We start from the raw sequence: 20,953 nt of genomic DNA on the forward strand, positions 1-20,953 counted from the left end.
CTACAACCTCCCCACTCACAAAAATAAAACCAAACCAAACCAAACCAAAAAACCCAAAAAAACCCAAAAAAACCCCCCAAAAAACCCCACATAAAACCCAAAACAAACAAAAAATAAAACCACAACAACCCCACCAAAAAAAAAAAAAAAAAAAAAACCAAAACCAAAACCAAAAAAACACCAAAAAAAACCCAAAACAAAAAATAATAAGAATAGGAAAAATATTAAGAGTAAAAATAAGAAGATGATGAAGAAATAACAGTAGTAAATAAGAACAAGAAAAGGAATAAGGATAGTAAGTTGAGCGAGAATTATGAGAAGGAGAAATAGTAGTAGTAGTAATAATAAAAATGATAATAGGAAGAAGAAGAAGAAAAATAAATAGCAGTAGTAGTAAATAATAATAATAGTAATAATAATATGAAACAGTTATAGAAGTAAATAATGGAATCAAATTAAAATAAACATCCACACATCATCTAAAACTACAGAATAAAGGGAAGAACCTTAAGGTCCTCTAGTTCCAACTACTGGTCTTCTGCTCTCTCGGAGACATCTTTCCTATTTCTACCTCTCCACCTCCTCTTTCTTGGTAAATAAAATCCATATTAATAAATAAAACTCATATGTTGTCCTCGCGTGGTCTCCTTTGCACCTTCATTCGGGCAGAGGCATCTCTCCCTCGTGGGCTCCTAACACCTGCACAGGGGCCCTTCCAGCCACAAGCATTCCGGGATTCTGCCAGCTCCTCATTCCCTTTTCTCCTTGCCTCCGCTTCGAGCTGACAATGTGTTTGAAAATGTCCAGCAAAGAAGCTTTTGCTGTCAGCTCTGGGAGACCACACGGCTCCGGGACCTTGTCACCTGCACAGCTCCTGGAGAGGCACGGCAGAACTAGCACCCCGAGAGCCTGGGGAATTCCCCTCCGTGTCCATGGCACACACGGCAATGGTCTGCAATTCCACTTTCCAGCAAGGAAAAAGATGTTCCTGCCCTTTAAATCAAAGCTGCGGAGCAAGATCTTACAATGACATTGCACGTCCAGCTTTCGTAACTTAAGGGTTGTTTTAACATGTGGATTTCGGGGGGAAAAAAACCGGCGAGAGTCTTTGGCTGAGAGTTGCCAAGGGTAAAGAGAGACACTAGGAGAGAATCAGAGCAGGCATCTGTCCCATACCCACGCTGAACCCCTCTACCCCCGGGAAACTGGCTGTCCCCTCCGTGTCCCCCTGCCCTCCGAGACACCACTCACTCCAAGCCCTTTTACCCCGAGGCCACCGGGCACCACCCTGACCTCCCCTGCCTTCGGGGGCACAAGGAGCTCACCCTGGGCCGCTTTACCCCCGGGTACCAGCTGCCCATCCCCAGCCTCTCCATCCCCTTTCCTCCAGAGGACATCATGAGCCTGTCACATCGCCGGGAGCACCAGATGCTCAGCCCGAGCCCCTCTCACCCCTGGGGGCACCAGCTGCCCACCCCAAGCCCGTATACCCCATTCTGCCCGCGGGCCACCAGGGCCCATCCCCGCCACGCCCCAGGACACGGCGGGCCGAGGCGGCCCGGTTACGGCCCGGTTACGGCCCGGCCACGCTGGCCGGGAGCCGCCGGGGCCGGGGCCGGGAGCCGCCGGGGCCGGGGCCGGGAGCCGCCGGGGCCGGGGCCGGGAGCCGCCGGGGCCGGGGCCGGGAGCCGCCGGGGCCGGGGCCGGGAGCCGCCGGGGCCGGGGCCAGGCCGCTCTCCACCGCCCCGGGGCGGGGACTGTGCCGTGGGCGGGCGGGGCAGCGCGTCCCAGGGCAGAGCCGGTGCCTTGCGCCGGCGCCCGCGGGTCGAGCGAGCGCAGCGCGGGGCTGCGGCCGCTGCTGCCGGCCGCGCCTTGGAGGGGTCGGCGGTGGCGGCCCCATTATGGTCAGCCATGGCGTGGCTGCCGGGCGGGCTGGCCGAGCTGCGCTGGGGCGCGCTGGTCGCCCTCTTCGTGGCGGCGCTGGCCACGCTGGCCGTGTACCTGGTGCAGTACGCGCTGCTGGCGCTGAGGAGGGGCCGCCCGCCGCCGCCGGCCGCCGCCGCCCCGGCGCAGCGGGACGAGCTGCTGCAGGAGGGCGGCTCGGCGCTGGCCTGGGCGCTGTCGCGGGGCGGCTGGAGGCGGCAGTGGCGGCGGGCCTGGGTGGCGGCGCTCCGAGCCGAGGCGGCGGAGCGGGCGGTGAGTGCCGGGATGCGGGTGATGGATGGGCGGCAGGCGAGGGAAGGGACGGGGGATGCCCGGCGGGATGGGGCCGGCACCTCCCGGCCGGGAGACATCGCTCCGGGACGCGGCTCCGGGCGCTGGAGCGGCTGTGGCAACGCCGGGACTTGGCGCAGGGATGTACCGGGTGTGTTGCTGACCCTCCGTGTGTGTGTGTGTATTTATTTACACGTGTGCGTTCGGTGGTGCCTGGCAGGGATTGCAGGAGGGAGCCGGCCGGAGGCACGGAGTGGGCGCACTCGTGGGAGCGGGGGAAGGATGGGGAGGAAGGAAAACCCCGACCCCCGCAGCCCCTGGCAGGGGTTCTCTCCGCTGATAACATTGTTCGGCCGTGGGGAGGAGGAAACAATGGAAACTTCCTGGCCTGGGCCTGCGGCCCGTCCTTCGGCAAATAATTCCCAGAGCTGGGCTCCCCCCGTCATGCCTCAGGCCCTGGGAAACCCGCGTGTGTGTGGTGGAATTCCAGCGGCTGGCGGCCTCCCAGCCCGCTGGATGGTGGCTGGGATGCTCCGGCTTTGGTCAGTGCCTGTAAACCTCGGGGAGGATGCACAAACCGTGGTGTTGTTTCTTCCCATCCCAACCTGCCCTTCCTGGAAAAGGCGCGGTGTGGCATCCTGCGCGCTGGTGTGTGTTGGTATGCCCGCCGAGGCGAGGAGGTTAAGCGAGGCTGTGGCAAGCTGATTTCCTTGTCCTGAGGACTGAACTCCTGTTGTGTCAGTGCAGAATGCTGAGGATAAACTCTAGGAAGTGGCATGTCCCCGGGTCTCTGAATTTGCGTGCCTCTTAGACCTAAGAGGTTCCTTCTTACGTGTCAGGGAGCAGGCTGGGGAAGAAGGAAGAGTGAGGCAACATGTGCGTGTGAAAGATAAGGGATAAAAATTAACACTTTCCAAATATCACTGTATGTTGGGCAGCAGAAAGAAAATATTTTGTCTGCCTTTTCAAATTGCACAGTGTGGTTGAGAAAGGAGTGAGTTGTGCTAAGAAATGAAGGTTGCTTTGCTCTGCACTTGTGGAAGAGAAGGGTCCAGACAGCTTGAGCACAGGTTCTGGGAACCGAAAATAACCAGACACAAGTGTCAGCTTCCCATCCCTGAGCAGGGGACAAAGCCCCTTGGACGAGGAGATGCTCACCCTTCCCTGCCCAGGTGAGCAGCTGGAGCCAGGAGTTCAGCGCCTGGCACTGCAGCGTGGCGTCGCTCCTGCCGTCAGCCTCCCAAAACAATGTCAGCAGCACCAAGCTGATGAAATTCCTGCCTGCAAAACAACCTCGGGTGATGAGGGAAGCGGGGCTGAGTGCTCAGTGTGGGTAGCAGGTGAAGAATGCAGTGCTGGTGCTTCTGAAGGTATGACCTCAGTGCCCAAAGGCTGCCTTCGCCGTCCTGTCTCTGTGAAGATGGAGTGGCTGTCATCACTGTCTGCCTTCCCTGATGAGGAGGGCTGGGCAGGGGAAGGCTTCTTTCCTCACCTCTGCAAGATGATATTTGGGGTTTTTTAGTTTTGGCAGAGCCTACTGCAGCTGTATTAGTGGGCCAAACCAAACACGCCTTTTTCAAACTACAGCGCTGATAAATCTTTGCTGAAGAACAGCAGTTTCGCTGAGCCCTGGTGCTGTTGATGGACTTGGCTCTGCACTGTGTACCTTGATATTCTACTACAGGGAAAGATGAGTTATGATTAGGCTCATAGTTATGTCCTAAGTACATGTTTTCAGGCTCTGCCCTGTATTATGTAGTGAGGTGTCATGCAATTAATACATGGAAGTTTTGTCGTGCATTTGCAATGCCAGGAACTTGACTGGCAGTGCATTTTTATAGCTTGTTCTCAGGTGATGGGTTCATCACCTAACAATGCTTCTTTTTTTCTTGTTCCTTAGGATTCTCAGTTGCTCACATTTGAGGAAGATGACCCAGCAGAACCACTGGAGCTAGCAGTTAAAGAAGTTACCAGTATTGTAAAGTCAGCTGGAGAGAAGGTAAGCTTTGAATTTGTTGCCTTTCAGTGCACTTTGGGTCAAGAAATGTTTTATTACTGTCAGTGGAAGTTTTATTTGTCAACAGATCTGTACCCTTGACCTGTGTTTGTCAAGACAGGTAAGAGACTCCCTCTCTAAAGAACCTCTGCAGACTCCCTGCATTGATTCACTTCTTTTGCACCTTGTGAGCAGAATGTGCTCCAGGGCTTCCCCAAAGTCCACAATAAACCAGGGTTATGCCAGATTTGTAGCTAGGCCCTCAATGAGCTCATGGAGCAGCCCTCTCCCCCACTTCCACAGTCCTGATGATGCTTTCCCATCCTGTTGCTGAAGTGTGCAGTGGGAACTTCATCGAGCAGGAAGAAATTTGTCTCCTGGGACAGGCAAACATCTTTGTCTGCCTCTTGCTGTTTGTGTGGCTGATGACAGGTTTGTTTCCTAAGTGGGAGCTGAGTAAGGATCTGTGGGACAGGTGCAGAGTCCTCAGGGTGAAGTCCTGACTCTGCTGAACCCTGTATTCAGTGAGGAGCAAGTGATTTCTTTCCTCCCCTTCCACTGCAAATACAGGGAAGGTGGTTCAGTGCCTGTGAAATGAAAATAAGGCAGAACGTGGCTCTTGGAACAATAAAAATGCATTAAAAGGGGAAAAAAAATTCTGTGTTATGTTTATTAGCTATGATAGCTCCTGCATTTTTGTCCTAGTGACTCTGAGTACTGGTTGCATTAGGCACCTGCATCGAATTAGCCTAATGCTTTGCTTTTAGTTTTGCTTTGTTATTTTGCTTTGCTCAGTCTGATTTAGATGCTAAGCAGCTCTGCTATGATTCCTTTGAAAACTATGCATGCTTATCTGCCTGATACACAACTGAGAGGCACACCCTGGCTGGTGGCAGCTGGGGATTGTTGACATGTCAAGCTGTTTGTGTACTTGTTTTCTCCCTTTTTAAAAAAGGAGATTTTATTTATTTCGGTCCCATGGTCAGTGGGGCTGGAGAGACTGGCCTTTGTAGGGCTGTGGGGTTGGCACAAGTGTTACTCTGTGCCACTGGAAGATGCCACCATGGGAAATCGTAAGGAGAGGGCACTGCCAGGTCTGAAAGTGATGTGCTGTGTCATGTGTGAAGCCAGGACTCGAGGGAGAGCTGCTGCAAATAAAAGCTGGCAAATAAGAGCTCAAAAAACCTGGTGTCTTGCAGTGCAGTGTCTGAAATGTTGCTGGAAGGGACAAGCAGGGCTGGGTTGAGCCATTCCAGCATTTTAATCGAGGTGTTACAGTGCAGACAGAAATCTGACATGGTTTCAAAACAGCTTAGACCAATAGAAGCACGTTTTAAAATTTATTGGAATAAAACAGGTTTGCTTTCAAACACTGGGTTCTTCTGAACTGTGTCAAAACCCAATTTCAATAGTCTTGTGCACAGCTGCTGGAAAAAGTTCTCTGAGTCATTCTTACTCCTTCAGTTAAGGTACAACCTGAATATTTATTTGAATTATAGGGTATAATAACCTTAGAGTGGCAGTCTGGTAGCTACTTTTCCTACTCCTTTAAATGCATACTTTGCTCAAAACACCTCAGGAGTTCTCTTATATCATAACTATGTCTTATATTTCCTGAGGTAATACCAAAGGTGTTTGGTTTTCTGGAGGGTTTTTTTTAGGTGGTTTTTTTTTTGGTGTGTTTTCTTTTTCCCTTGTCCTCTTCAAACTCTTAATGTTTGCATGTGAAATCGAAATCTCTCTCTGCAGCTTGCCCAGACTCAAAAGTTCTGACAGAGATTGGTGTGTGCTGCTCAGTGCAGTGCTGCAGACATGGCTGGAATGCTGCTGCTTCCCAAGCTGTGGTGATGGGAACAGAGCTGCTCTGTGGCTGAAGGTTACACCACACTGCCCCTTGATAAAGCCCTTGTTTATGTGGTGCCTTCACTCCAATTCTGGGCCAGAGCCTAAATATATAGAATGAGGTGGCCTGTTTTCATTGTGTGGCATTGGTTGTTTTGTTTTAATTAAGTAAACATTAGAAATATTCTTGGTCTTAGCTTTTTCTGCCAGCCTTTCCATTAGTGCAGTCTATTTCCAGAGGACTTGAACTTCACAACAGAAACAGCGACAAAAAAGGCAACAAAAAAGAGGATTCTCTTGCTGGGGACTTGGCACAGAGGGATTGGATGGAGCAGGCTGTGACAGAAGTCTCCCTTCTTTTTCTGCTTCATGCTCAAATGGAAAGGGGTAAAATTCTCTCAGAGTGCCATTCCTTTAATATCACTGTTGCATTCCTAACTGGGACCATTCCTAGTTACGTACGTGTGTTTATTTCTGATTATTTTTGGTGGGGTGAACTACCCTGACTGTGAAGTACAGTTCCTGTTGTCTTTTAACTCCCCGTTTTGCTTCAAAAGCCATCCCAAATATTTGCTGTTTTAATGACTGGGGTTTTTTTTTACAAGCCTGGATGGAATTGTGGCCTGTAGAGATTTTTTTCCTTGGCTTTTTTTTTTTTTAGTTTTTGCACTAATATAATCCCTTCTTCTTAAAGTGTTTACTCTTCTTCCATGGTGCTTGCTGTCAGTAAATGTCTTATGAAGGGATTATATTTCCTTCCAGCTTTTGTTTAGCTTGCCTACATTAGTTGCTCCCTAAATCTCCTTTTACAATGCTATCCTGGCTCCTAAGTCTCTCCTATGCACCCATTCTCAGCAGCAGCCCCAATTAAATCCATATTTTTGAACTTGATGGCTGAAGGGCCACGCAGCCCTACAGGTAAGGTCTCACAGAGGCAGCTTCTTTTTGTTTCTGGAAATACTTTCCTGAGGGGTTTTGGGCTGCAATCTGCCTCTCCTGTGGCTGTTTCATGCTTGTTGCATCAAGGTCTCTCTCCCTGTGGTGCTGCCCTTGTGTAAGCAGTAGTTAATTCTTACACACACACACACTAAGAGTTCTGTATTGCATTCCTCTCCTACCTTTCAAGGTCTTTTAGCTCTCCTGTGTGATGATCTTATCTTCCTTTTTGTTGCTGCTTCCCAGCTTGCTTTCCTGAGCATCACCTTTTCTCTCAGGTTTCTCCTGAGGTATTTTGGACTTTAACTGTGCAGTAGGTTTGGTGTCTGAAAGAATCTCTGGTGTCCTGTTTCCAGCTTTCACCTCCCTGCTCGTTGGACTGTCCTCTCCCTTTCAAACATCCCAGTCCACCCTAATGGGGGAATGATGGAGTAGAAGCTGAATTGTTAGTGGGGCCAGCCTACAGAGGTAAACAAGACAAGGTTATGATTTAACCTTCTTCAGAACTGCGTGCCTTGTCAAGGGAAGACTTCAGGGTGGGGTTTGTTTGCTCTTCACTGGAGGTGATCCTGGCTTTGGCACTGCCTGGCTTCCAGCTGCTGCTGCAGATGTGTGTGGGCCTCCTACAGCCTTGTGCCACGTCTGCCAGCTTGGCACAGGGAAGCCTCAGCACCCTGAGGTGCTGAGCTGTCTCTGCAAATGAATTACTCTCCAAGATACCAGAGCACAAACTGGCAAACCCCTCCCGGGGTTTCCTGTCCCCTCTTGGTCTCCGTGTCTTCAGCTGTGCTGTGTCTCAGATGGTTTGGAAAGGCTTGCATGACAGTGAGGCCAAACTAGCAATTCTATTTCTGGTATTGATTTGTATTCCTCTTTTTTGAAATGTAAGTACTGCTTCCTGTCTTTGCACTGTTTGAAGTTCATTTGAACTTTATTAGGTGGATTGAAAATCCTTCCTAATGTCCTGTCTCCTTGTACTCCCTGCTTGTTTATTTTATTCCCTCACTCCCCATTTTTTCCACCTATTTGAATTTGAATGTGTTGGTCTCAAAGGAGTGGATAAATTCACATGTTCCATCAACTTCTGCTTTGTTTCTGTTGCTGACATGGAAACTCTCTCTCCTGCACTGAGTGCATCCCTCACCCTGCCTTTTCCCTGTGGTGTTTACTACCATTGGGAAAACTGGTCTGAGGTTTTCACTGTATTTACAGGCAAATTCAGTTTGATACTGGCTCCTGAAAGTCCACACCTGCCTGTGCCTCGTTTAGACATTGCATTTATCACCTCCCCTTCATTTGCTCTGGTCACTTGGTTAATTGTTTGGGTAAAGAAGTAGCTGGGGAGAAGCTGGAGGGAACTCCCTCCAGAAATGAAGGAATTTGCTCTGGTAACCAAGAAGATCATGTAATTCATCTGGACAGCTGAGTGCTAATGACTGTCAAAAGGCAGAAGTTTTTGACTTGAAAAATTTTCTTGTGGTGAGGTTTTAAGCTGAGCACACAAAACTGTCTGTGTGGCCATTGACGAGATGAGTTTTCCATGCCAAAAGTAAGAGCCTTCTCATAGTAGTACCCTGTGAGAGACACAGGAAATTTTGAGGGTCCTGAATCTTACTGTGAGATCAAGACAACTTTCACTGGGTGGCTGCCTCATGGTTAATTCTGACTTTCTCGTGAAAATGTTAAATATTTGTATTACTTCCATACTACTGAGTAACCTCAAGTAACCTGCTCTTTCTGGAAGTAAATACCAAGTGCAGTAAAACTAATTTCCTTCTAGAAAACAAACAAAAAAGGCAATCAAGGCCCATTCAGCTGGGGGTTTTACAAACAAATGTGGTGTGGTCAGGGCCTGGGGAAGGTGAGGGAAATGTTCCCCATCAGGGCTGTCAGAACTTCCCTCTAAAGTGGGAAGGGAAGCTCAGGGAGGGAACCTGCTGCTGCACTTGGGGAGAGGAGGGAAGAGTAAAGAAAGGGAATGTGTAATGCACAAATTAATGGAGTGCCAGTGCCAAAACTCAAACCTTCAAGGCAAGAGGACAGCACGTGTGAGGAGCACCATGGTGCTTCTTGAGATGAAGCAGCTTCTGCTGCTACTTCAGGAAGGGAAAAGGGATTTTGAAACCTGCCCAGAGGAACTGCAAAGGGAAAAAGTCTGTTTATAGAGAGGGATGGCAAAGCAGGGGAAGGGTTTTAATAGCTGTGAGTACACAAGTTTGGACACTTGACTTTCTCAGAAGAAAGTCTTGCTCAAACTGCGGTGCTTTTTCAGTCTCCTTTGTTCCTGTAGTCATTTCTCTGGAAGAGAATTGTTTGCAGGATAATTGTACTCAGAGTTTTAGATGGGTGTGAGCAAGTTGTGTCACAGCATCTGCAGCTCAGTGGAGCTGGGTGCCAGCATTTTGCACGGGGGGAACTGAGCCCAACAAATTCTGGGAGTTTTGGCCACTGCAGCTCATCCCATCTTGAGGATGTCAGGTCAGGGATGAAGAGGAGAGGCTGGAAACAGCAGGAATATCAGGAATAACCCTGGCAGTGGGGTGATTCAATACCAGCTGCATGTGGGGAGGGATGGCAGAGCACTGAGGAGGAGCAGGGACACAAAGGTAGGACTGGGATCTCCTTCCATGGAAGATCCCCAAAGCACATGGAGAGAAGGGTGTTGATGCCAAGGGAGGTGCTGGAGGGAGAAAATACCTTGGTCTTGGTTTCTTTGTGCTGCCACTTCACCTCACCCTAATTAGTTTCTGCTAATTTAGGAGATGTGTCTTGTCCAGATGTAGGCTTAGGAGAGGGAGCTGGGGGTGACCCCTCTGGGAGTTCAGAATCAGCTGGTCCCAGCTGCTGTGCAGGGCTTGGTTTTTAAAGAGCAGTTTGTTGTGAAAGTGACAGGTTTTCTAGCCTCTAAAACACAAAAGGTTGATAACTGAGGATGTCTTTGGTAAGGGGAGTGGGAGAGAGATCAGGGAATAGAAATGAAATTGAAGGAGAACTCTCTTCCTATCAGTCCAGGTTCCTCTGTTGTCTTGTGGACACTTATCCTTCCTCTTTCTCCCCCTGCCAAGCAGAGAGGGGTGCTTGGCCTGGCCCTCCCTTCTCCAGCTCTTCATCTGTGCAGAGAAAATGAATTTGAGGAAGCAGGTTGGAACGAGGCAGGGGAAAAGGAGCAGAGCACGGGAAGCTTCAGTGTTTTCCTTTGTGTGCCTGCCATGGGGGAAGTGGCCTACATATTTCTGCTCGGGTCTGTCAGAATCACCTGCTACACTTCTAAAGGAATGTCACTCAGCAAGGGAAGCAGCAGTTGCAGTCTCTTTAATCACCTTTTCACCACTTGTGGCAGCATCGTAGATGAAAACAAAGCTGCTTTCTCTAAAAATCCTAGCCCAGAATTCCGCTTCTCTCAGTATTCTGACTCCATCATCCATCCTGCTCCCATAACAAAGGGATTCACCTGACATAAAGACATATTATTTTCCATTTACAAACGTGGAACCACTCCTTTTGATGATTGGATTAAAAATTGACAGGTGGCTGTATGTGAATACCACAGTATTTTTAGTAAAGGTGAGGGCAGAGGGGGAGTAGGGCTTGATAGATGGCACTGGCAAAAAATAAATTAATCAAAGAGATTAAAACTCCAAACTCCACTGGTCTGGGCTTTGAAATGAGAGGTAAAAATATATATAAAAAAACTGATCTAGCATCTCTTGACAAAATGCAGAAAGAAAAATGAAAGTTCCATCACCTGGCACTGTCTGTTTCCATCCTTTCCTTGGAATTAAACCAAGTGGCACATGAAATTCATCTACCAACTCTCTGGCCACACTTTTATTTCTTTGAAAAACATTAATCAACCACGTACCTGGCAACCTTGGCTCTTGGACATCCTGAAATTCCAGATGAATGGCTCTGCATTGCATATACAGCAAGTCCAACTTGTTCTGAATGCATTGAACATCCTATGGATGTGTGGAAAAAAACATGTATGGATAGTAAAACACTGCATTTAGGATACGGAACTGTCAGCAGTTTTTGCATCAGACCTGTCCTTTTTTCCTCCTCTTCCCTCAAAAAAGAGGAAGGAACCTTTTCCTTTTCACTTTCCTTAAATACTTACTGTATCAATGCATTACTTTGAATGAAAGGAGTGATTCTGTGTTTTGTCTCAGCTACAAGTAAAACGAGCAGCTGGAAGCAGCTGGGCTCTTTGTTCTTGTCAGCTATTAAAAATCCTTTATATTATACCATGTTGGTGTTGTTTATGTGGGATTAAAGTCAGAAATCACTTCTGAAAGAATCTGGACTTTGGGAAGGGGGAGAGGTGAGGAAAACTCATTTGTCCACTTCTAAATTATCATTTGCAAAGACATAACCTGAAAAGGCAAATCTTACTGCTTGTGGGTGTGGTTGGGATTTTTATTTGTCATATCCACCTCCCCACCCTCTGCTCCTTTGTAATTAAGTCTCTGCCTTAATGGATCTACTCAGGCTCTTGATAAAGCCCTGGCCATCCTTAAAATGTACCCCAGAGAGCCCAGGGAGATGAAATGTATTTAAGGAGAGACTGATAAGGATCTTCCAGGAGGTTCATGATTCCTTTCAAAGCTTTCAGCTTCAATTCCAGTGCCCCTAAGTGGAGCAGTAAGTGCACAAACACGATTTAATAGCACCACGCAGAGTTTTTGTCAGACAAACCTTGCAGGGAATTATTTGTCTGTGCACTGCATTGACCTGGTTCCCTGTGCCTGAGTCAGGGTAAGGAGCCGTGGGGACAGTAACCACAGAGGGACAGTGACAAGCAGCTCTCCTCTACCAGCACAGCTGTTTGCAAAGCAAACATGCCTCTGTGGTGTGATGAATAATTTCTGACTTCCACCCCATGGGCTTTCCTGTGCCGCCAGGAACCCTCCAGGAATTTCTGCACACTCCAGGAATTTTGCGTGGCAGCTCAGTCGGTTTGCAGAGAGGAGGGAGCAAAAACTGTCCATTGTTTACAAACTCAGTGTGATAACAAATTAAATTGCTGCTCATAAAAGTGTACTGCAGTCAAGTGGCACTCAGACTTTTCTCAGACATTTGGCTATGTCACCACGTTTCAGGGTCATTCTTGGTTTGGTCAAAGGCTTGAATAAATTCTTAAAGGCTCCTGCTCCTTCTTATCCCACTGGGAACTGGAATTACTCAGATGGAATCCTCTGCTGTAGCAGCCCATTTGTACCGAGGTTTCACATTTGTAGGATGCCACTAAACTAAAGATTGTGTGGTAAATCAGCTGCCCCTTGTAGGCTACTTAGCTGGAGCAGAAGGGGAAAAAGAACAAGCATCTTTGCCCTCTTGGAGCTTTTAATAAAAGATCTGTGAAATGGAAAGGAGTCCTTGTCTGGCAAGGAGTCACTTCTCAATTAGGCAACAATACAGAAGAAATTTCGGGAAATGCTGTAATTTGCAGGTATTAAATTTCATGTACAGATTTGAACACTTGAACTATGTGATTCTGGAAGAATGTGCAGAAGGAGGTGGGAACGTGAATGACATTGCTTAGAAATTTCCCACCTGTGCAACTTAGCATAAGTCTGTTCACTTAAATTCATTCTTATTTTCTTTCTTACCTTAACCAGACCTTCTGAAGACTAATTAGTTTTTCCCTTCATTTCCCCTCCTTCTTTTCCTCTCTCCAGGTGGTTTCTTGCAATGTTGTGGGAGATTCTGTTAAATTCCTCGTTGCTGTCTCAGCCTCTCCACCCGCAGCTGCTGAAGCTCAGTCATATTTTGTGAAGCTGTCCCCAGTCCACCTGCAGGTAAAGTCTGAAGTGTTGTTCTCTCTTCCTTTCCTTTTGTTTGCCCTCTGGGGCAAGTGGTAAATACAGAAATTAAGCTGCCTCTTCAGGAGACTGTGGACAAATAACATGTTGGGTAGGCTACTTGGATATCTAGAACAATTCCCTATTTTAATTGTCCTGCACTCTCAAAACTTAAACAGCTTCTGCCTCCTTAGAGTGTCCCTTTGAAGTTACCTCCTCAGAAACTGGTGTTATTCTTCCTGTGCTGAGTCTTAGCACGGAGGTCGACCTACAATTTCCTTACAGGACACCACAACACTTCTACAATAATTTTTTTTCCCTCTCCACAGCTTCAGCTGTACGTGAAAGACAAAGGAGACGATGTCAAAGTTGAGTGGTTGCTCATTAACACCAATGAAATCAACTTTGAAATCCAGCCAGCAGTGCAGGAGGTTGGTCAATAAGTTTTATTTGTTGTAATGGTAAAGCAGATGGGTCTGCATCCCCTTGGTCCAAAATGTGGTGTCCAAAAGCATCTGCCATGGATCATCTGTCAAGCCCCTACATCTCTGAAATCCAGCAGCACCTATCAAGATCACTGAAACACGTCTGTATTTGGCAGACAAATGACTTTTCAAACATCTTTCATCCAAATTCATGGTGTGAAAAATGTCTGTTCCTAAGTACCTTCTCTCAGAACACTTCACAAATGATAAAAAACCCCAGTTGTAATGGTATTTCCATCAAAGCAATTATAACGTTGCTCCTTCCCTAATTTAAATCAGTTTTGAAATCTGGCAACAATAGATCAGAAACAGCTGTGAAAAATACAGTTACTTAAAGAAATGATGGATGATCTAAAAATATTTTGATGCTTTTGGAATTGCACTTGGTCTTTGTATATGAGCACTGATTCATTGGGACCTTCCCTGCAAGAGTTTCATCTTGACTGGGGTTCTCTTCTGCCTTTGACTCTTGACAGTTTTTTATTTTTGGCACAAATGTGATGGTTTAACTGTGTTAAGTGTGGGGGAGGACTTGTTTGTGTTTTGTGAAGTTGATTTCTTGACTGAAGGCCTTGTTAAAAAATAAATTTATTGTAGAGCTGCTTCTAAAAACCTGTACTGAGAAAGCTACAATCATAATAATTTATTACCACAGCTTTTGTCCATAGAAATGTGAAACTCATAACTAAAGAGAGACAAGCCTTTTGAAGTGTGTTTTAATGTAGGTTTTACCATGCACACACAGCATGTAAATGACCTTTATATGCTGGGGTGGCATGTTGGTTATCCACATTTGAACACTCATTAAGTGTTAAATCCTTCCTGACAAACACAGATGACTCTGCTGCAGTCTCTGGACTTCACAATCAGCTTTTTGAGAGGTGCCCAAGTCCAGCTTTGCAGAGTTGCACCTGTTCTGCTTTGCCTGCGTTTTCAGAATGAGCCTGTTAAGTTCTTCAGTCGTTAGAGGGCTTTATTTTCACTTTGAAGTTTGTATTAGCACTTAGGGAAGAGGAGAGGCAATAAAGAAAGGGCTAAAAACCTGTGAGCAAGCTCCACATCAGAGATTGCTGCAGCTCCTAAACTTCAATGTCAGCTTTTGGGTCTTGTTTTCTTCCTCTTTCAGGAGCAATACTGTGTGTACAAATAAACACCTTTAATTACTTGTGATTATCTCCACAGAGGTTTTGACATCACGCTGGGTATAATAACCCGTTTTCTCTTGGTAATGGCTGGGTGAACCTGACTTGTGTTGGGCAACCTGGCTGACTGGTAGGGTTTGGATTTACACAAGGTGACTTGGTGTGCTCATGTGCCCCAGGCTGGCTGTGGTGTTCACCCCAAAGTGAAACTCCCATTTTGGGGTGGCAGTTAAGCCATTATGGCTTGTCTTGTGGAGGGAGTTGTGGCAGGGAGTTACTTTCCTAAAAAAGGATGGCTAAAAATGAGGCAGAGCTGACAGGAGGCTCTTTAATCAATCTTTTTTTCCAAATAACTATGGAAACAACAGCAAATACCTGTGAACAGAAGTCCAGTGACTGAGGTTGCTGTTGTTACTGTGAAATAACAGATGTCACATTAGGCTGATGGCAAAGCACGAGAGGCAACTGGGATTTTACAATTTAGGTAAGAGCAGAGGAGGGAAATTAGCTCAAAGCAATGAATACTAACCACAATTTATCTGCTTCTTTAAGTAACTTAAGTAATGAAATTGCTGTTTCTGAGGCTTTAAAAAGCCTAATTTACTGTGATCTTTTTTAAAGCAAATGAGTTATTATGTGTTTCCTTGGTGGTTATTTGAGGGCACATAAATGCTGCAGGTTTTTGTGGGACTGGCCAATGCTGTTGTATGTTTTGAACATGTCATCAAAGGCCAGTTGGGTAAGAAGGCAGTAAAACAGGATTTCTGTACACAGCATACCTGGGATTTTTTGTGAAACCCCCTAACTGTTCCTGTAACACCCGGGGAGCTGGGAAAGGGCTGTTCCTCCCACTCTGACCTGTTGAGCAAGGTGCACATCAGTGAAGTTTCTCCGTGTGATATCAGATGAGAAAAGATGGATGGGTCCTCTGTTTTTAGGTCAGATCTTTGTCTCCTGCTTCTGTCTTTCCTTTAGAAAAGAAACCTCACTGAGATTGCAGGGCTGTTGGGTTTCAGACTATCCTTTCTGGGACAGCTTGATTTAAAAATCTATATCCTGTAGGTAACTGAGCAGAAGAAATTTCCTGAGGAGCATGCTGTGAGAAGCAGGCATTCCCCAGGAGCACAGAGAGGGCAGGGGCAGTTCACTCTCTTCATACACCTTAGAATTAATCATGTGAAGCTGCATGTGTGTACACAAAATCTGTGCTGTGACCCCTCAGAGGTTGTGATGCTGAGCACAGATGTCCATGAGATTTTTTTATGGGCAAACTACAGCTCAGTGCCCCAGAGCAGCACGACTCTTTCTATACACTGCACTTCTCAGCAAGATAGGAGACCTCCAGGAGATGCTGTAATATTTGTTTTCAGTGCAGCACAGGATTAGCTTCTTCTCAGCTGTTGCAAGCTGGCATAACTCCCATTAACTCAGTGGAACGATCTGCTTATCTGATGACCTGATCTGCTCTCTCAGGGGAGTACAGAGCAGTGCAGAGTCTTTAAAACACCATCATAGGATAAAAACTCGGTGAAGGAACTTCTGGGTTTGTGGATACCAGCTGTGCCTTCCTAACTCTCAGAACAGCATGAATTTTTCAGTGTTTAATTCTAGCTTTCCTTTAATGCATAGTGGAGAAATTTAAGTAATTCTTTGCCTGATCTGTTGTTAAATTGTTGTTGGCAACAGAAACCACGTGTCTCTCTTTGACAAAGGTATTGTTTGATGGCTTTGGTGGTTTAGATATATACCAAATTAATTTTTGCCTCAACTTCTTTTGAGTTTGGAGAGGCCTGATTGTTTGTTTCCTCATAGGGACAGACAGCAGGGACATGTGCAATATCTGAAACGCTCAGAGATGTCTTGAAGAACCTCTTCAGCTCAGCTTCTCCATCTGTAGTGTTGAGTGTGAGGCCTGCAGATACAAAGGAGGTTCAGGTAAGCCTCATTCCTTCCAAAATCCTTTGAGACGTGTCCTTCTGCTTAGTGCTTTTATTACACATTCATGACTCCCAAATGAGTAAATTTAACAGTGTCCAGTGACAAGGACCAGCTGGGACACGTGTTTAGAGCAGCAGAGCCCGTGGCAGTGCGGGCTTTGTGGTCACACCTCCCCTGTTGGCTCCTTGTTGGTGTTCCAGCCCAGCCCTGCTGCCCTGTGTGACCCAAGGCTTTGCTGCTGGCATGGGCACAGTGCCCGTTGTGCTGGTTGCCTTTTGCAGAATGTACAGACCACGAGCCTTCTCTCTCAGGGCACGAGTCCTCCCAAACCTCCCCGGGCTCACGACCTGAAGCTGCTGGTGAGGAACATCGCGGCGGAGCTGAGCGATCTCCGTGCTGCAGGTAACACAGCCCCAGTGCTGCTGCTGCTCCCCTGGGGCAGCCCTGGCCTTGGTTGGGTTTTTATACTTTCCTTTCAGGTGAGAGAATGTGGAAGTTCTGGGTTACAGCCTGCTCTCAAAAGGAGGTTTAACAAATTGCTGTTAAATTGTTCTGGGAAATTGGCTTTGTAGAATCCCAGAATGGTTTGGGTTGGAAGGGACCTTAAAGCTCATCTCATTCCACCCTCTGCCATGGGTAGGGTCACCTTCCACTATCCCAGGTTGCTCAAAGCCCCATCCAGTCTGGCCTTGAGCATTCCCAGGGAGGGAGCAGCCACAGCTTCTCTGGACAACCTGTACCAGTGCTGAATTAATGTATATTTTAGTTTATTTGAGTAATTAAACATCTTTTTCTTCTTGTACAGAAATCCGTCATTGCTGAAAACAGATTGAAATGACCACGTGTATAAAGCTGGCTGATTATTTGCTGGCTTTCAGTTTTAATTTTTAAAAGTTCTCACTTTGGCTGTACCCAAGATGAGGGGCTCAAATCCAACTCTCCATTAGCTGCTGGCAATGACATTGGCTTGATTCAATGTTACCTTCTTATTTTTTTACTTCTGAGTGATTTGCAGATGTAGCTCCAACTCTCCTCCTCTATTAGAAACTCCTGAAAGATTTTTTTGTTGTTGTTGTCATAGACATTTTCCCCTGATGAAGTACCTCTGCAGGTAAAGGAAGAAGGTGCCTCTTGCAAGTGGAGAATGAAGCCAAAAAAGAGGTCACTGCTTAGTGAAGTTAGTGTTGGGTTTGGAAAGCAGCAGCAGGCCTGTCTTGAAAGTACTCAGACTTCTCCAGGTGCAGGCACATCTCTGTCACTGATGGAGCCATGAGCAGGCACAGCTCAGATTCTGTCAGAGGAAATACAGATTTGGAGGCTCTGTTATTTATGGCCACTGAACAATTCTGTAACAGTATTTTTAATGGAAGCTCGTGGCTGCTAAATTGGGCAAGGCAGTAGTTTTACATAAATATATCCTACTTGCTGTTCTCCTTTTTTTCAGTTAGATGTAATAGGGCTTCTGCCCTTGAGTCTTGCATAATGCTGCTTCACTCATCCTGGTTGGAAGTGATCCCCCTAAAAATCTCTGCAGAGCTTTAAAAAAAAAATAAATAAAGCAATGCTGAAACTCTTGGCTGGGAAATGTCCTACTGCAATAAAATTATGCTGGCAACTGCAGCCCAGTGCAGTGCAAAGTGTCCCAGCCCATGGCAGGAGCTTCAGAATGAAATGATCTTTAAGGTCCTTTTCACCCCAAACCATTCTGTGATTTGTTATTACTCTACAATTTCGTAGTGCAAAGTAAAGTTTTCCAAAAGACTGCGTCATTTTGCCGTGCTTTAGAAGTGATGAGATGAGATGAGATGAGATGAGATGAGATGAGAATACCTTTGTGTGCATGGAACAGAAGATTCTGTTCTTCTGAGAATCACTGCACCTTCCCTAAAAATGAGAGGGAAAAGCACAATTCATGTGCTTGGCTCCCAACAGATGTTGGGAGGCAAAATCCCATTTGCTATTGTAACAGGAGATGGAGGGAATTCTGCTGTCTCCCCAGCAGCTCCTGCAGTGTAAATATTTGGAACTGAGTATGAGAAGTAAAGCTTCATAATGGGGTTTAACTAGTACACTCGAAATCCAGTGGGAATCCTGCCCAGCTGGAAAGCTGCTGGCTTCTGGACATAACTTGCTGACTTTTAATTAATATTCCCTTCTCTTTTCCTGCCCTTGCCTTGCAATAATGAATTATCCTGTTGGAACTCAGGCTGCATGGGACTGTGCAGTATTTCAGGCTAACCTGCACTGGGGGCTGTGCTGATGAGACCATGGATGCTGACAGGGTTTATAGGAGCTCTGCCTTTCCTGGAGGTATATTAGCTCAGCTGGTGAATACCCAGCAGCAGAACTGATCTCTGCTTATGGGCTGTGCCTGTTTTTATCTCCTTAGTTTGTGTATGTAAACAAAATCACTCTAGATTTTGTATTACATGCTCTACAGGGTATCATTTTGGGCAAAAAGTGTTTTCTGCTGGTAAGGAAGAAGTAGTGAATTGTTATCAGCAGGGTGTTCAGGGCAGAAAAACTGCAATACCCTGTCGGGTGCAGTTGTTTTGTGGCTCAGGCGTAGTTCCAGGCAGGGCTGTGCAGGTCCCTGCCCTGGGCTGGGGATGTGGCAGCAGGAGCAGGCTGCAGGGACACATGGCTGGGTGAGCAGAAACCAGCCCAGGTCCATCAGCTCAGGCTCAGCCCCTGGGAAAGCAGCTCAGCTGCTTACTGTGGGGTCAGCTTGGATCCCAAATAAGCTGTGTGTACACAGTGCTTTGTCTCCTCTAATCACCTTGCCAGGCCCAGGCTGCCTCTGTGCCTGAGATGGGGCTGATCCAGGGCCCCAAAGCATTCCCAGAGAACAACTGAGAGCTGCTCATGGCAAACACGAACCCAGATTCTTCTGGAGAACTGGGGGCAGCATCTTCTGTTTGCTTTGCACACAGTCAGTACTGAGCTTTTTGTTGCTTTCCTTGATGTGTTGGAAGTCTGGGATTAAATTATTCTTCATGCTGTGAAAGCCATAGTAAAGAAACTGTTTTGAAACAATTTTAAGAGGAACAAATCTGGCAAACTATTTCCCCTTGGAGCAGCAGTATAACTACTCTTAATATGCCAATTTGCAGCACTATCAGATTCCGAGATCAAGACAGAGATAAGTCTGCAGCAGTGCTTTAAAACTTCTTAAAAACCACAGTGCACAAACCACTGTGAATTAGCACTGCTGTCATCAGTCACTTGCCAGCAGAAAAAGCTTATTTTCATGTCCAAATAAACCACTGTGCCCAGGAGGAACTTAAAAACTTCTGGTTTTTTTTTAACAGCTGAAAGCAACTTTACTCCCTCTCCACCTCACACCTACACCATCACCTGCTCACTCTTTCTTTTTTTTTTTTTTTTTTTTTTTTGTCTCCCCATCTTCTTGGCTGGTTTTATGCCTGCACTCTGTTGCCTCATGGCAGGATTTAAATTGGGCTGTCACGTTTCACAGTGTGTAGGGTGGCTCATAAGACAGCAGTGATGCAACAGTGACCTTTGCCATGAATGTAGCCAGGGAAGGCATTTATTCTGTGGGAGGGTGAGAAAGTGTCTGCAAAAGTCTGTTCAGAAGTGCAGTGTGCAAGGAATGGGGGTTTGTTTTCAGCTAGTGGCCCCTTGGTGACAGAGCATTAATTAATAACTGGCTGTTGATTTTTCTTGCCCTTACAGGCAGCACAGACCTTGTGTGTATAGTTCAGTTGAATGACCCTATGCAGAAGTTTTCCAGCTCTGTAGCCAAAAATGCTGCACATCCCTTTTGGAAGGAAGAGTTTATCTTGTAAGTAACTTACCTACTGAGAATGCTTTTACACTAAAAGCACTTTTTTTTTTTTTTCCTTGAACTGTGTGAGAGAAGAATGGCATTTTGAAATAGGTCCATTCTTGGGCTTTTTTCTGTGTGGCCTCAGAGAAATTTGGAGCTGGTAGGGACTTCAGAATATCTAATTACATGGATGTGAGACACAGGTCTCTAGGTGTTGCATGGTAGGTACATGATACAGCAGTCTCAGGCATAATAAATCCCCTCATGCTTTCCTACAGTGCCAGAAAAGAAGTGTTTGCAGGGTTTTGAAGTCACTTTGCTGTAAAAACTGCATTTGAAGGAATCTAATATCTCTCCATTCCCTCCTCTAAGTGGGAACAGCAAATGTGTAAAAACAATTGACCATCTAAAATACTGGTGGCCAAGACTAAAAACAGAGTGTAAAACTTAACTAAATTTTCTTTCTCCTGTAGAGCAAGAAAAGGGACTTTCAGGCAGCCTACACAGTATTCTGTGGTTCACAGAGCTGCTGTAAATAAGGTCAAAAGGGAGCAGTTCTAAAACTGCTTTTATTTTCACTTTCTAACAGCAGACCAGAACTGGTGCATGAGTTTAGGAAAGGGGAGAGTCACTGATTAACTTTGTTTTCTGAAGATTCACCAAGTGTTTCAGCCGGTGGGTCTGTGATTCACTTCAGCCATCTGTTGGTGGAACAGTGCTCAGTGTGGCAGAGCAGGCAAGTTCCCAGCAGTTTGGGACAGGAAGTTTGTAAGAATAATACTCGTTTCCAACTGAAAAGGCTGAGAGAG

The 20,953-nt window shown here is 46.4% G+C and overlaps 1 protein-coding gene across 2 annotated transcripts in view; it reads left to right on the forward strand.

The window, feature by feature from the left end:
• The first annotated feature begins 1,776 nt into the window (after positions 1–1,776).
• The window catches only part of C2CD2 (C2 calcium dependent domain containing 2), a 31,639-nt gene continuing 12,462 nt past the window's right edge, over positions 1,777–20,953 (forward strand). Inside the window, exons 1-7 of one of the 2 annotated variants that reach the window (XM_066314140.1) lie at positions 1,777–2,196; positions 4,115–4,213; positions 12,667–12,786; positions 13,119–13,220; positions 16,229–16,351; positions 16,636–16,756; positions 20,051–20,159. In XM_066314140.1, the coding sequence (XP_066170237.1) occupies positions 1,912–2,196; positions 4,115–4,213; positions 12,667–12,786; positions 13,119–13,220; positions 16,229–16,351; positions 16,636–16,756; positions 20,051–20,159 (959 nt within the window). In that variant the 5' untranslated portion in view covers positions 1,777–1,911. The remainder of the gene's footprint in view (positions 2,197–4,114; positions 4,214–12,666; positions 12,787–13,118; positions 13,221–16,228; positions 16,352–16,635; positions 16,757–20,050; positions 20,160–20,953) is intronic. The other variant, XM_066314141.1, reaches the window with a different exon arrangement.

The sequence above is a fragment of the Sylvia atricapilla genome, chromosome 2 (assembly GCF_009819655.1).
Source record: "Sylvia atricapilla isolate bSylAtr1 chromosome 2, bSylAtr1.pri, whole genome shotgun sequence".
In the NCBI taxonomy this organism is placed as follows: Eukaryota; Metazoa; Chordata; class Aves; order Passeriformes; family Sylviidae; genus Sylvia; species Sylvia atricapilla.